This window comes from Geotrypetes seraphini, chromosome 14, assembly GCF_902459505.1.
Source record: "Geotrypetes seraphini chromosome 14, aGeoSer1.1, whole genome shotgun sequence".
Classification (NCBI taxonomy): Eukaryota; Metazoa; Chordata; class Amphibia; order Gymnophiona; family Dermophiidae; genus Geotrypetes; species Geotrypetes seraphini.
Genome location: NC_047097.1, coordinates 76,312,848 through 76,328,432, shown reverse-complemented (window position 1 = coordinate 76,328,432; position 15,585 = coordinate 76,312,848). Strand labels below are relative to the sequence as shown.

The 15,585-nt window shown below is 40.0% G+C and overlaps 1 protein-coding gene across 4 annotated transcripts in view; it reads right to left on the bottom strand.

Moving 5' to 3' along the window:
- BLM (BLM RecQ like helicase) overlaps positions 1-15,585 on the bottom strand; it is a 99,438-nt gene that overhangs the window by 38,563 nt on the left and 45,290 nt on the right. For all 4 annotated transcript variants that reach the window (XM_033920355.1, XM_033920359.1, XM_033920356.1 and 1 more), the window contains 3 exons: positions 15,060-15,208; positions 10,648-10,754; positions 7,670-7,830 (listed from right to left, as the gene is read on the bottom strand). In XM_033920355.1, the coding sequence (XP_033776246.1) occupies positions 7,670-7,830; positions 10,648-10,754; positions 15,060-15,208 (417 nt within the window). The remainder of the gene's footprint in view (positions 1-7,669; positions 7,831-10,647; positions 10,755-15,059; positions 15,209-15,585) is intronic.

The window sequence follows — 15,585 nt, the reverse complement described above, 5'->3', positions numbered from 1 at the left end:
CAAAGGCTTTCTTTTACATCTCATGTAAAATTATTTTGTAGCCCCTTAGGAAGATAAAGTCTGTTGGAACATTCTTGGATTCATGGAACATCTTAAATATTGGAATACAGCAATTCCTTGCTATCTTGTAATATGTAGAAATAAAACAAATACATAAAGGAAAAATAATACCTTTTTATTAGACTAACTTAATATAGTTTATGATTAGCTTTCAAAGGTAACCCTTTCTTCCTCAGATCTGAGGAAGAAAGGGTTACCTTCAAAAGCTAATCCCAGTTTCTATCTAACAGACGCCGCAAGACCCGGCCACCTGCAACAAGCACAATGCCAGCTGCGGAAACCCTGAGAGAACAGGTGGAAGATCATTCATCTACACACACATTGAGGCGTGGTTTGCCATAAGGTATAGTTCTTTCACCTTTGTTGTTTAATCTATTTCTCAGTCCATTGGCATCGCTTATTCAGTCTTGTAATGTTAGATTCTTTTCTTATACTAATGATATATTACTGGTCTACTACACCTCGTCTATTGCTTTAGATCTTTCTTGTTTACAAAATTGCCTTTCAAAGATATCACAGTGGCTGTCAGATCATCACATTGTTCTTAATCCTGAAAAAAACACTACTTTCTGGATTACAGGTGAGATCATTCCATTGACACAGTCCTATTATTATTTCAGAAAATTAATGAGAACCTACTTGTTTGACAAATTTGTTACTTTATATAGCTTCTTTTGTATTTTCCTATGTATTGTATGCATTTTTCACTGATTGTTCAGTCTTCTTTTCTGTAAACCGCCTAGAACTTTGTGGTAGGGCGGTATATAAGAATAAAGTTTATTGGCATTCTGGGGGCGTGGCTTTGGAGCGTACAAAGATGGCTGGGTGATTGAGTAGCTCCGCGGAGTCAAGCTAATTATTGGGTTACAAGCTGGTGAAAAGTATTGAAAGTCACTTCGGAGGTGCTGTACTGTATTAAGAAATGGCTTCTACAGAATATTCAATGATAGGTCTTACAACCAATATTCAATATTACTTGGATCAACATAAATCAGTGCTTCTAATTTCACTTGACCTCTTGGCAGCTTTTGATACCATCGATCACCATCTACTTCTTAAGAGACTATCTGCCATTGGTATTTCAGAACAAGTTTTTAACTGGTTTAACTCATATTTTCAGGACAGGTCATCTAAAGTTATTTTCAATGATACTTCATCAAATAATTATATAAACTCATATGGTATCCCTCAAGGCTCAATTTTGTCTCCTCTTTTATTCAATATTTTCTTAGCTCCACTTCTTACACTAAGCCAATCCATAGGTTTTTCAGCTTACGCATACGCAGATGACATCCAGCTTATTCATCCATTAAATACCGGCGATGCCAATGAGATAATGAATATAAACAAGAAGTTAACACAAATTACCCAATGGTTAAAAGACAATATGCTATCCCTCAATCCATCTAAATCATCAATAATGCTCTTGCCATGGAAAAAAGAAATTACATTTGAAGCAAAAATCTTTTTGGATAGTTTCCCATTACAAAAAGTAACGACAACCAAAATATTGGGAATATTATTGGATCATGAGCTATCCTACCATGATCAGGTTAGCTCTGTAGTTAAGAACTGTTTTTACAAACTTCGTCTCATTAGATCTCTAGCCAAACTTTTAGAACCTAAAGCTCTAAATATCTTAATTCACTCTTTGATAATTTCCAGGCTTGATTATTGCAATACATTATACCAAGGCATAACACAGAAAGAAATACGAAGGTTACAAATTATACAAAACACTGCAATAAAAATTATTACCCATTCTAAAAAATATGATCATGTCACACCTCTTCTGTGAAATGCACACTGGCTACCGATTTCACATAGAATAACATAAAATTGCGCTGCTTACATTTATAATTCAGAAAACTAATTTCCCAATATTCTTATATCGGTACTTAATACCCTATTCCCCAGCTAGATCTCTTAAATCAGCAGATCAATACTTACTAACCACTTCATCATTGAAAGTAATAGGCACTAGAAGAAATACAACCTTTTCTATTTTTGGACCTCAGCTCTGGAACAAACTTCCAATCTTTCTGCGCGCTGAAACCTCTCTAGAAAAATTTAAGTTATTTAAAAAGTTACCTTTATAAAGATGCATTTAAATCAGATAATGTTTCCCTTCTTATGATCTCCCTATTTATTATTGGATTCAGTCTTCTTTTAAAGATGTATTTTTAACCTAAGTTACATTTAAATAGTAATGATTTTTTTTCTTTTTTTATATACCTTTCCTGATATTGTTCTTCCTTAAATGTTTTTCTTTTGGGGTTTTTTTTTACTTTAAAGAAATGTAATTTTATCCCTGTATTCCTTATGTATTTTTTTTATTTATGAATATGTTTTTATGTCTATTGTTTAAATGATTCATTTATTTCCCCAATTTTATTTTTGTTATACACACTGAAAATATTTGATATTGCGTATAAATCAAAATTTCAATAAACTTGAAACTTGATTTATTATTTCACTGTCCATTTATCAAGGCTTTTTGAGGGTGGGTTATGATACTTTAATATTAAAAATTGGATATTATTATTGTATATTTTAATATTTGGGATATAAGATGAAATAGATGGGAGGGGGCTAAAACTCACTTTAATAATTATTTAAATATCAAGTGATGTGATATATTATTGTAGAATTTTTTGTACACTTGATGTTGAAAATAAAATGAATAAAAATTAAAAAAAAAAAAAAAGGCTTTTTGGCAGTCAATTTGGGATAAAATAAATTGTATGTTAGAAAATCATGTGGCATTATCGTATGACACAATTTTGTTTGGAGTGTCTATGAGAACCAAGAGCCAAATTTCTTCCAATAATAACAAACTTTTAATGATATTGACAGGAGTTGCCATTCAACAAATAACATATAATTGGAAAGATTATAAGAGATTGAACTATTGTTTTTGGTGGAATTCAGTGTGTCACTTATATAAAATGGAAAGGGCGTTAGCAGTTCAAAAAGGGTATTTAAAAAAATTTAAGGATGTGTGGGGGCCATTGATAAACTACTGTGTTGATTGATTATCACTTTTCCCTATGTAATATAGTTGTTGAATTGGGGTGGGTGGGTGGTTTTTTGATTTATTGTTAGATATGAAAGGGATGTTATTTGGTATAATATGTGATCTGCATTATTTCATATTTATCTGATGGGAGGGAAGGGGTTAAATTTTATTTTCCATGAGTTAGTTGTAGAAATTCAAGTGATGTGTTTGTTGAATTATTAATGTTCTCTGCACACTTGATGTAAATTATAAAATGAATAAAGAGTTGAAAAAAAAAAAAAAAAAAAAAGAATAAAGTTTATTATTATTATAAGCTGATTCCATCATTGGTTCCTAAATTCTAGAATAAACAAGTCCAGGTAGCTGATTCATTTCGCTACCTGAGAATAATTATTCCCAGTTATCATTCACTACGCAGATATCAGCTGTAGTTAAATCTGGCTTTTATGCCCTAAGACAACCATGTTAAACATAGTAACACAGTGGATGATGGCAGATAAAGACCCAAATGGTCCATCCAGTCTGCCCAACCTGATTCAATTTTAATTTTTTTTTTCTTTTCTTCTTATCTATTTATGGGCAAGAATCCAAAGCTCTACGCAGTACTGTGCTTGGGTTCCAACTACTGAAGTCTCCGTCAAAGCTCACTTCAGCAGATCTACACCCTCTCAGCCATTGAAGACCTCCCTACCCATCCTAATCCAAAAGGCCATATACAGACACAGACCGTGCAAGTCTGCCTAGTACTGGCCTTAGTTCTTCAATATTTACTATTATTTTCTGATTCTAGATCCTCAGTGTTCATCCCACGCTTTTTTGAACTCTGTCACCATTTTCCTCTCCACCACCTCTCTCGGGAATGCATTCCAGCATCCACTACCCTCTCTGTAAAGTAGAAATTCCTTATATTGATCTTGAGTCTAACACCCCTCAACCTCAAATTATGTCCTCTGGTTTTATCATTTCCCTTTCTCTAGAAAAGATTTTGTTCTATGTTAATACCTTTCAAGTATTTGAACATCTGAATCATATCTCCCATAAGAACATAAGAATTTGCCTCCGCTGGGTCAGACCAGAGGTCCATCCCGCCCAGCGGTCCACTCCCACGGTGGCCCTCCAGGCCCATCACCTGTGCAATGGTCCCTGACTATTCCTATAACCTACCTCAATTCCTATCTGTACCCCTCAATCCCCTTGGAACCTATCCAAACCTTCTTTGAAGCCCTGTAATGTGCTCTGGCATATCACGGCCTCCAGAAGTGCGTTCCATGCGTCCCTGTCCTTCTTTTCCTCTAGGGCAGGGGTGTCAAAGTCCCTCTTCGAGGGCCGTAATCCAGTCGGGTTTTCAGGATTTCCCCAATGAATATGCATTGAAAGCAGTGCATGCACATAGATCTCATGCATATTCATTGGGGAAATCCTGAAAACCCGACTGGATTCCGGCCCTCGAGGACCGACTTTGACACCTGTGCTCTAGGGTATACATATTCAGGGCTTCTAGTCTCTCCTCATATGTCTTCTGGCGCAAACCTCCCATCATTTTTGTCGCTCTCCTCGGGACTGCTTCAAGTCTTTTTATGTCCTTCGCCAGATACGGTCTCCAAAACTGAACACAATACTCCAAGTGGGGCCTCACCAATGACCTGTACAGGGGCATCAACACCTTCTTTCTTCTACTGGCTATGCCTCTCTTTATACAGCCCAGCATCCTTCTGGCAGCAGCCACAGCCTTGTCACACTGTTTTCTTGCCTTTAGATCTTTGGATACTATCACCACTAGGTCCCCTCTCCCCGTCCGTGCATATCAACCTCTCACCTCCCAGCATATACAGTTTCTTCCAATTATTACTCTCCAAATGCATTTCTTTGCACTGAATTTTAGTTGCCCAGATATTAGATCATTCCTTTAACTTTTGCAGATCCTTTTTCACGTTTTCCACTCCCTCCTCGGTGTCTACTCTGTTACAAATCTTGGTATCATCCGCAAAAACGCAAACTTTTCCTTCTAACCCTTCAGCAATGACACTCAAACAGGATTGGCCCCAGCACCGAACCCTAAGGGACTCAACTACTCACCTTTCTTTCCTCCAAGCGACTTCTATTAACTACCACCCTCTGGCGTCTGTCCAACAGCCAGTTTCTAATCCAGTTCACCACTTTGGGTCCTAACTTCAGCCCTTCAAGTTTGTTGATAGAGTTAATGCTAAAACTTTTCTATGCATTTATAAATTCAAAATTAGATTATTGTAATATGATCTATGTGGGTCTCCCCAAATTTCAACTAAAACGTCTTCAGGCATTATAAAATACAGCAGTGAGAGTTTTTAATAATATGCGGAAATGCGATCATGTAACCCCCTTATTAAAGCAGTTACATTGGTTACCAGTTTATTTCTGAATACAGTTCAATATTTTAACCTTAACTTATAAAACATTACATTCAGGTATTCTTGATTATTTGGCATCATTAATCATTCCATATTCCTTGTCTAGGATTCTTCAATCCCTACAGGACAATAGACTAGTAATTCCGCACTCCTCAAAAACAAAATGGGAGATGTAGAAAGATTACGGTCCACTAATCAGTTACATAAACAAATACGTGCCTGTTAGTTTCTAGGGAAGACCATAATATCTCATCCAGGTTCAGCTTTCTTGCCTATTTACACGACCAGACCAAGGCTAATGAGAAATACTTTTATTATGAAAATAAAAAAATATAATTCACAAGCCAGCAGCAATATCTAAATATTGTTCACAAAATATCCGATTACATATATGAAACTTAGTACATAATCATCACAACACACTTGCTAGATAACCAAGTACAACTAATTCTTACACACACTAAACAATTCCTTATAATAATAATAATCCCTGATTAGCAGCAATCTATTACAGTTATCACCAAAAGTAGCTTTACAAGCCTTATCCTATATCACAATCGGATGCACTTATCTAACCCCAGCTGATAAGATAATAAGTTCCTTATCTCCCCATCCAATTAGGCCTTGGCACAAAATCAGGTGAAATGGAAGACGTCTCTTCTCAGCTTAGCAGATACAGAAATCCTTCTGTTACAGGAACAAGTGTTCATCCACCACTGGTGCAGCTATAATTTATTGGCAGCAAAGGTTTCCTTGATGTGATGGAATTCAGATCTGTTTAAAATCCGATTCACTCTCTCAGATAGAGAGTCACACGAGGTAACTGTTCAGGTCTTAATTATTATAAAAGAGGTGTGTGGAGAATATCTGTGATGAGATGCGAGTTCACTCACATCCAAAACACAGACTAATTATAATTAGCACCTTTTCACTTGGATCTCGTCAGATGACTTCTTCGGACCAATCCAGAAACAGAACTTAGACGAATAGCCTTTCTGTGTAAAGTCTCATACAGGCTAGGAGACACAGGCGCCTTTCGATAGATAAGCACAGCATAGGAGTATAACTCCCCCAAGATTCACACAGTCTGAGCATGAAGGCATAGATGGATGTCCTTGACTAGAATACCATTCTGGTACATACCCAGAATGCATCAGACAGAAACAGCAAAGATGTTTTCTTCTTTCTCTTCTTGCAAGGTTCATGCTGGAAAGATTTCTTGCAGACAATGGATCAGGCTTAAATGATGGTTCAGGCTTGATGATGTCATATAAGGTGCAAATAAGGAAACACCACTACAGAGAGAACTAGAAATTCAGCTTTTTTTTGCAATAGCGCCCGTCTTATGGAACTTTTTACCAACGGGTTTACGTTTAGAACCTTCATATACTCGGTTCCGAGTCCTTCTGAAAACTTCTCTATTATCAGTTTAACAAAAAGCAAGTTTGAAAAGATAACACAATTTTGCAGTGATAGATCAAGAATGGTTTTATGTAGTCTGTATGAAAGTATTGTGCTATCCTATTTTAATGGCGTTCCTTTTATTTTTTGTTTTATTTGATATATATTTTATTGTAAAACGCTTTGAATTGTGCTGCAACTAAGGCAGTATATCAAATGTAATAAACGATAAATGCAACCTAAAATACTAATCGAAACTAAAACACTTTTTATATATAAACCCTAACAGAGTCAAAAGGCTTCACTGAAATGGCCACCACGAGAACGGGCTACTGAGCTTCATGGACCATTGGTCTGACCCAGTAAGGCTATTCTTATGTCCTACTTATTGCCTAAACTGACTTTGCTGTAAAGCAGAGTACTGAACTAAAAAAAGAGAAGGACAATAAAATAACCTACTGAAGTCCAAGTTTTACCTTTTCCTAAGTTTGAATGCTAGCAGGTAAGATAGTCCAGTGGAGTTTTCTTCCCCTTAGCAGATCCGCCTCAGCAATTTCGTTTTTGAGAACTGGTGCAAAGTCCCTGGGAATTAGCTGTTTCTCTGCTCTAAGAGATATTTGGTTTGTTCTGTACCTCACATCCAGATATATGCAGAAATTTAGTGTCTGCTTTACTTGGGGAAACTTCAAATACTATACAGGAAACTTAGATGGAAATAAAAGCATTACTATTAGCCCCGCCTCTTTCCAGAAGTATGTGCATGTGCCGTCTCTAAGATAAGATCAATGTAGGATCTTCTTACCTGACAGTCTTCTTGATTAATCCATTTATGTTGCACATAATCCCTGCTGGAGTCACTGAGGCCAGCATGGTAAGAGAGTGCAGCCAGGCCCTCTTTCTGTAAACTTTCTGCAATCGTATCACATTCATGACGGGAAAGGCAGTAAATGATTCCAGAATCATCTGTATACAACACACAGAATTTCATGAACCTCAGAGCAAGGCACTACATTTGGGAAAAAATTTTTTCATTTACTTCTGGCAGAATTCTGCACATGTGAGACAGCAGGTCACAGTTGGATCTAAGCCAGCACAGAGAAAGTGACCCGTTGTGCAGAGGTTCATTCCCTCCTCTACTACTTCTGTCTGCACAGAATTCTATACAGGATGTGCAGAATTTTGTGTCCCCTGAGGGGAGTGAGGAATTCTGCAGCAGTAATTATGGATTGCAATAAAATGACACTGTACTCCCTCTAATAATCATTTGCGCTATTATTAGAAACACTGTCTTTTAAAGTCTAGGATGGGCTATTAAAGGAGGCACCATTTCTCTCCTCAAGCCCTCCTCTCTGCGATAACCTTAATTTCTCTCTTTCATCCTTCCTTCCTTCCCCAGCGATATCCATTTCTCCCCTGCCCCATGAAGTAACTGACACTTTTCCTCCAGCCTCACCCCACCCACCATCTGCACATGCTCAAAGTCTTGAGTATCTGTGTATACTCAAGTTCTGCACCGAACCAACACGAGAACCGTCGGAAAAGGTAAGGAGAGAGATCCTGTCATTGGGGGTGGGAGTGAAGGATGGAGGAGAGCAATGCCAGTGGAGGAGAGGCCTGCAGTGGCAAAGAGGCCTAAAACTCCCCCAGCCACAAAAGCAGGCTAGCCGGCAGCAGCGGTAAGGGAGACCCCAGCACTATCGGCGGAAAAAGAAACCTTATTTCCCTGACCATCGGTGGCTGGGGAAATACCTGTGTAGGCGGCAGGGGAAGCCTGGGCTTCCCCCCCTGTCTGCTGCTGAAGCGCGATGCACTTGCGAAGGGGAACCCTGCTCGCTGACATCCAAAGTAGACAAGGATTCCCCTTCGAAGCAGCCAGCACATCAAACACAGGCCGGCCGCATTGACCTCGTGGTGGGAACATAATGAACACTTTTTCCCTTTAAAAGTACTCATTTTGAAAACCACTACTAAGCTGAAAACAAAAGTGCCGGTTAGCAATTAACCTCAGTTGAAGGTTTCCCTTCAGACTGGCACTGCCTCAGGACTTTTTTTTTTTTTTTTTTTTTTAATTCCTCCCAATATAAAACTACAAGGAACGACTTAGGAGACTGGGGTCGTTCTCCCTTAAGAAGAGGAGACTGCGAAGGGATCTGATCGAAACTTTCAAAACAATGAAAGGATTCGACAAAATGGAGCAGGGAAAGCAGTTATTTACAATGTCCAATGTGACACGGACAAGAGGACATAGACTGAAGCTAAGGGGGGACAGGTCCAGGACGAATATCAGGAAGTCCTGTTTCACGCAGCGAGTGGTGGACACCTGGAATGCTCTCCCAGCGGAAGTAATTGCAGAATCCACCGTTCTAGGATTTAAGGGTAAACTAGATGCACATCTCCTTAAGAGTGATACGGGTAAGGGTAAATTAGATGCACATCTCCCTTGAGAAGCATACAGTGATATGGGGACTAAAACTATGCCAGGGTACACCTGGCAGGGCCTCCGCGTGTGCAGATCACCGGACTTGATGGACCCAGGGTCTGATCCGGAGATGGCAATTCTTATGTTCTTATGTAAGTGAACAAACCCCACTGGTTCTCAAAGCTATATGCCTTGCTGGTATCGGTGGCAAAGCTTACAACTGAGGAACTTCTACTGAAAGATTTTGGGGTGGGGAAGGAAATGGGGGGGGAGGGACTTGACTGATCAAGTGAGGCACCCCCGAGGTCAAACAGATCCCCAAAAGGATCCCCCAAGTTCAATCTGGCAGTACAGATGGGGACCAGAAGGCCTCAAAAGAAAATCCAACAGCCTTACACTTAACTCGGGGAAGACTGCACAGGCTTACCACCTCCACCTGCTGGAGAAACTGATTATACTTGGGATTGCACAGCCCACTTGTACTACAGCCAAAGGTTTGTGTTTCAGTCTCTACCTGCTGGTAATGGTAAGCTATTACCCATTAGTGAGCTGTGTCAGTCTGGAGACACGATTAAAGAATACTTTTTTACAGAAAGGGTGGTTGATGTGTTGAACAGTCTCCCAGAAGAAGTTGTGGTCACAGACTTTTTGAATTCAAAAAGGCGTGGGATAGGCTCATGGGATCTTTTAGAGAGAGGAAGAGATAATGGTTACTGCAGATGGGCCATTTGGCCTTTATCTGCCATCAATCTTCTATATTTATATCTTGGGCAGAGATGTTTAGGTGACTTCCCCAGGATCACAAGGAACAACAGTGGGAATCAAATCCTGTGTCCTAGGTTCTAAGCCCACTACACTAACCATCAGGCTACTCCTAACAGCTGCATGTTTTTTTTAGGGATGATATTTATAGTAGCTTCTTATTTATTATTATACAAAAAACTCTTTTCCTTAGGATTGGGATTTTTGGGTTATTTTATAAACCATCTTGAATTAAATGGTCCAGGAAGATGGTACACAAATGTTTTATAGATAACACATATAATACACACTTGCTGCATAAGCTTTAATGGTCCTCTAGAGCAGTGGTTCCCAACCCTGTCCTGGAGGACCACCAGGCCAATCGGGTTTTCAGGCTAGCCCTAATGAATATGCATGAGAGAGATTTGCATATAATGGAAGTGAGAGGCATGCAAATCTGCTCCATGCATATTCATTAGGGCTAGCCTGAAAACCCGATTGGCCTGATGGTCCTCCAGGACAGGGTTGGGAACCACTGCTCTAGAATGTCCTTTCCAGACAAAATATAGCATACGAGGGTCTTGAGGACTCCAATTAGATGGGCAAGGAACATGACTCACTTGGATGATATTTTTTAATCCACTCTATACAGTCTAGTGCTATTTTCTTAGGCTTCTTGGGCAGTACTTCATACTTTAGGTTGTGTCTGTTAAAGCTCATAGTAAACCTACAACACACAAATAGCAAAGTCATCAAGTGTGCATTAGTAAAATCTTCAGGCTTGCATGTACTTTTGGAAAGGGAAAGTCTTCATGGATACCTGTTTATTTTGCACTTCCATGGGATAGAGCTGCCAAATTAGCCCTTTCCAAGAAAGATGTTTTGGATTTCAGATAATATTATCCAGGTCCATTATCAGACTTGTAACACTGAATCTGATGGGTAGAATCAGGGACTATAAATAACATGATGCTTTGGGATGCCAGCTCAAAACCAGGACTGGCCAAAGAGTGTAACTTCTGGAATGAAGTAATTTGGTAGCTCCAAAAGGAAGGAGCATGGACATTTGAAAAGGTTATCACTGCATATACTTCCTTTTACTTCCCTTCTCCAAAATTTACTATTTCATGCCAGTGAAAGTATATATTTTTACCTGTGTATGAAGAGGGGAAATTTCCAAGCTACATTTTTGAGTATAACCTGCCAATTAGACATCCTATGAACACCTTTTACCCTATGCAAGTAGGGTATGCCCATGCAATCCCACACCACAGATGCAGCCCTTCAACTATGCCCTGCATACATCTGTAAGCCACAACTGTTTACAGTCTGCTCCCATAATCATGCACATACCCCCATACACACAACCAGTTCACTTCACCCTGCAAGGGCTTGTAGTGCAAGAGTCTACTGGGTCATTCCATGTCAAACGGTCCAATAATAAAAAAATCATCCCCACTCGATCTCCTTCAAATTGAATACAATTTTGTGTGGATGTTCCCTATAGCCTTAAATGAAACCATATAAAATTTTTCACTTGAATATCTATTGGTTTCAGACCTAGAGGCTGTCAAATGTACGTCACTCTCGTACTGTGCTCTGCATAACCCAAAATGGCAATTTTGTCTAGCCACTACAGCCCAATAAAGACTCCAAGAGAATTGAAATTCTGGGGATTAATACAACACCCACTACTAATTTAATGTGTAAAGTTTAGAATGTAGCAAAAGTTTATCTCCCTTGTTATAAGCCAGCAAAGTAGGCAAAAAATGTTAGAAAAGAAATTTGACTCCTTCATTGCTCCTGACATCTGTTTCAAGTTATAACTGTTCCAGCAGTCATGGCACATGACATGCACATAGGATTTAATTTATGACGCTTTGCAGCAAATTCAAAGTAAAGATATAATTACACAAAGAAATGATATTAGTGTTTTATTCAAATTTTGACCATTTTTGGGATACAAAAACTCAATTGTACATTGTCCAATTAAAAAAAAAAAAAATTTTGTATCACTTGAAAACATCTTTTTTGCTACAAAAGTCATTGTTTCATATTTCCATGTGCAAGTTGTCTTCAGCTTGAATCTCTCATGAAGGAAGTAAAGGAACTGAGAGGAGGTGGCAAGACTGAGACGCATCTGTGAGAATAAGAGGTACATTGATGAAATGCTTCATGAGGCGTCAAAGATTTCCAGCAGTGGGGAAGAGGCTGTGCTGAGGCAAGACAGCTGGACTCAGATTACGGAACACTGCAAGATTGGTACTGTGACTACCCCTGCCCTTGAACTGAAGAACAGGTATGCTGGCCTGGAAGTGGAAGAGATGACAGCATCCCAAGGAGAGAAAGGCCCAAAGCTTGAGATCCCAAAAATTACTGGATCTGTGACCATTAGGAGGTGTAAGGTAGTGGTGGTTTGCGATTCCCTTCTGAGGGGTACAGAAGCATCCATCTGCAATCCAGACATGTCACAAGTGGTATGCTGTCTGCCTGGTGCCAAAATCCAAGATGTTATGGAGAGCTTGCAGAGACTCATCAAGTCTGATGACTACTAACCAATGCTGCTCATCCACATTGGCATTAATGATACTGCCGGGTACCCCTGCAAACATGTAAAAAGTGACTTGTGGCTCTGGGAGAGAAGGTGAAGCAGTCAGGTGCGCAGATGGTATTCTCGTCCATCCTCCCTGTTGAGGGTAACGGTCAGGGCAGATAAGCTCACATCCTGGAGATGAATGCGTGGCTATGTGGATGGTGTCGTCGAGAGCGTTTTGGTTTCCTGGACTATGGAATGATTTTCCAAGGATTGCTGAGCAGGAATGGTGTTCATCTATCAAAGAAGGGAAGAAGTGTCTTCGTCAGCAGGCTGACTAATCTACTGAAGAGGGCTTTAAACTAGAAGTGATGAGGCAGGGTGATCAAAGCTCCCGGGTGAGTATAAGCCACTCAGGTAAGTAAATCACTGAATACCTCTACACAGATGGGAAAAGGGGGCAATGTCTGGAAAGCAGTATATACTAATGCTCGAAGTATGGGAAACAAGATTCTGGATCTAGAAGCTGTGATGGAAGATGAAGAATTGGATATAGTGGCGATCACAGAGACGTGGTTTACAGAGAACCATGACTGGGATGTAGTTATACTGGGCTATAATCTGTTCAGGAAAGACAGGGTAGGAAGAAAAGAAGGGGGAGCAGCATTATATGTTAAAGATCACATTAAAGCCACACAATTGCAGGATCTGTAGGACAAGGAAGAGGCACTGTGGATCAATATGGAAAGAGGGAATGGTGAATAAATTTACATTGGTGTGATATACAGGCCTCTTTCAGAGGGAAGAAGTGTATAGAGATTTAATAGTAGACATTCAAAATATATCTAAAAAAGGGAAAGTTTTACTAATAGGTGATTTTAACATGGCGGATGTTGATTGGGGTATCTCTATTGCAGGGTCTTCTAGAAGTAAGGAGATCCTGGATTCTCTACAAGGACAACTGTTTCAGCAGTTGGTAATGGAACCCACAGGAGAAGGGATCATATTGGACTTAGTGCTTATAAACAGGGAAAGTGTTTCTGATGTTACAGTGGGTGATCATCTGGCATCCAGTTATCACTGCACGGTACGGTTTAATATTAAGATGAGTATAGAGAGGGCTCATTCAAAAGCAAAGGTTCTAGACTTAAAAAAAAAACAAAACTAACTTTGTTCGGATGGGGGATTACATCAAGGAATTGTTGTCTGGATGGGAACGTCTGGAAGGAGTGGAAATGCAGTAGGCAAACTGAAAGGAGTAATTGTAAGAGCGACAAACCTTTCTGTGAGGCAAGTAAGTAAAAGTAAGAGGAAAAGAATGTCGCTTTGGTTCTCAAAAGTAGTAGCTGGCTAGAGACCTTCGCCACCCTCAGACATGCTGTGCAGACATCTGGTGGAGGAACGCAATCTGGCTCCAATCCTGGTTGCGCCTCCATGGAACTGCTCAGCTTGCGCTCTACCCACTAGCGGACAAACCTGGGGGTGGGGAGTGAGCTAACTCCCAAGGGAACGAGGGTCCCTGAGTCCCAGTCTGATGTGCTAGCTGTCCAGGGTGCTTACTGAGAAGCAGGGAATCCCCTAGAAACAGACTTTTTCCAAAGGTCTGATCTCCCGCAGTCAAGGATGTCCCTGCAGGGAACCTCCACAGCATGAGAGTGAAAACTGAGTACACAAAATACTGAAAATATGTGAAATTAAACATGAGCAAAAAAATAAGCTCCTAAAGTCTGGCTTGTAGGAAGGAAGACTGAGGAGCTGGGATACTGGCACAGTGATGAGGTATGATGGGGAAGGGTTTAAGTCTCTGAAATTTTGAGGCTTCCTACAAAGTCCTGGCGGGTAGAGGGAAAATAACTCACTGGTCTCAGAATAAAGTGGGATTGTACAAGAACTATCCTTTCCACAACCTGAACCCAAAGTTGATGTTGGGGCGCTATCTTTCATGGAATGAAAAAAAATGGCCCCCAATAACGAGACCCCTAACTTTGGAAGAAGTTGAAATCCAGCTCTAAGACTGCATATATTCACTGCATGTCCTATTGTACTTCCACTAAAAATTTCATCAACTTCTGAGAAGATCTGGTGGGGAGGCCTAGACCATTTGACATGGAATGACCTTATTCACTGTACACAGTCTAGCTATATGACACAGATAATATTCTGCTCACCAGTTCAGGAAGCTGCCTGGCAATATTGGAAGGCAGCAGAAATAAAGTATCACTACACATCATTGTTAATGCACATGAGTGCTGTATAAATACACAAATGATATTGTACCACTTGAGAACAGTAACAGCGTAGCAGAGTCAGGGCAGACTGCTCTCTGGCAATGTTAGTACTGCTGCCCAGGTACCTCAGTTAGTACCTCAGGCAACACAGACTCCTCCCTGGCCATTCTAGTTTTGTATTCTGGCCAGATATCTGCTTCATGGGCAGAACCTTTTAAGTCATTTTCAATTTTTTGGCAGTCAGGCTGCTGAACTTGAGGTGCTGACTTACACTTGTGGTCTGGACATCTTCAGCTGGTTGAGGATATCCTTCTGGACCCGGGGATTGGCAGTGGCGGTGAGAGCCATCATTGGAACACTTGGAAACTTCTGGCGAAGCATATTCAAACGCTTATAGTCTGGCCGGAAATCATGACCCCACTAGATTATAAAACAGTTGAGAAATGCGTCTTTACCTGACCAACAAATATTATATTTCTAATCTAGACAGAACCACAAAAGCATAGAAACAGGCTGCTTGGACATCTAAAATTTTGCACCAATCAAAGGCAGAGAAGTTGGCACCAGAGGAGAAACTGCTAGAATGCTGAAGCAGTCAGAGAAAAAAAAGGGAATGTAAAGACGGATTGGGGGGTGGAAGCAAAAACTGTCAAAACTATTATCCAATATAGTTTCTTGCTTTTAATTAAAACATAAGGCATAAAGAAAAGCCATGATGAATCAGACCAAGATCAATCAAGCCCAGATTTTTGTCTCCAACAGTGGCCAGTCTGGGCCATGTACCCAGTGGATTCCAA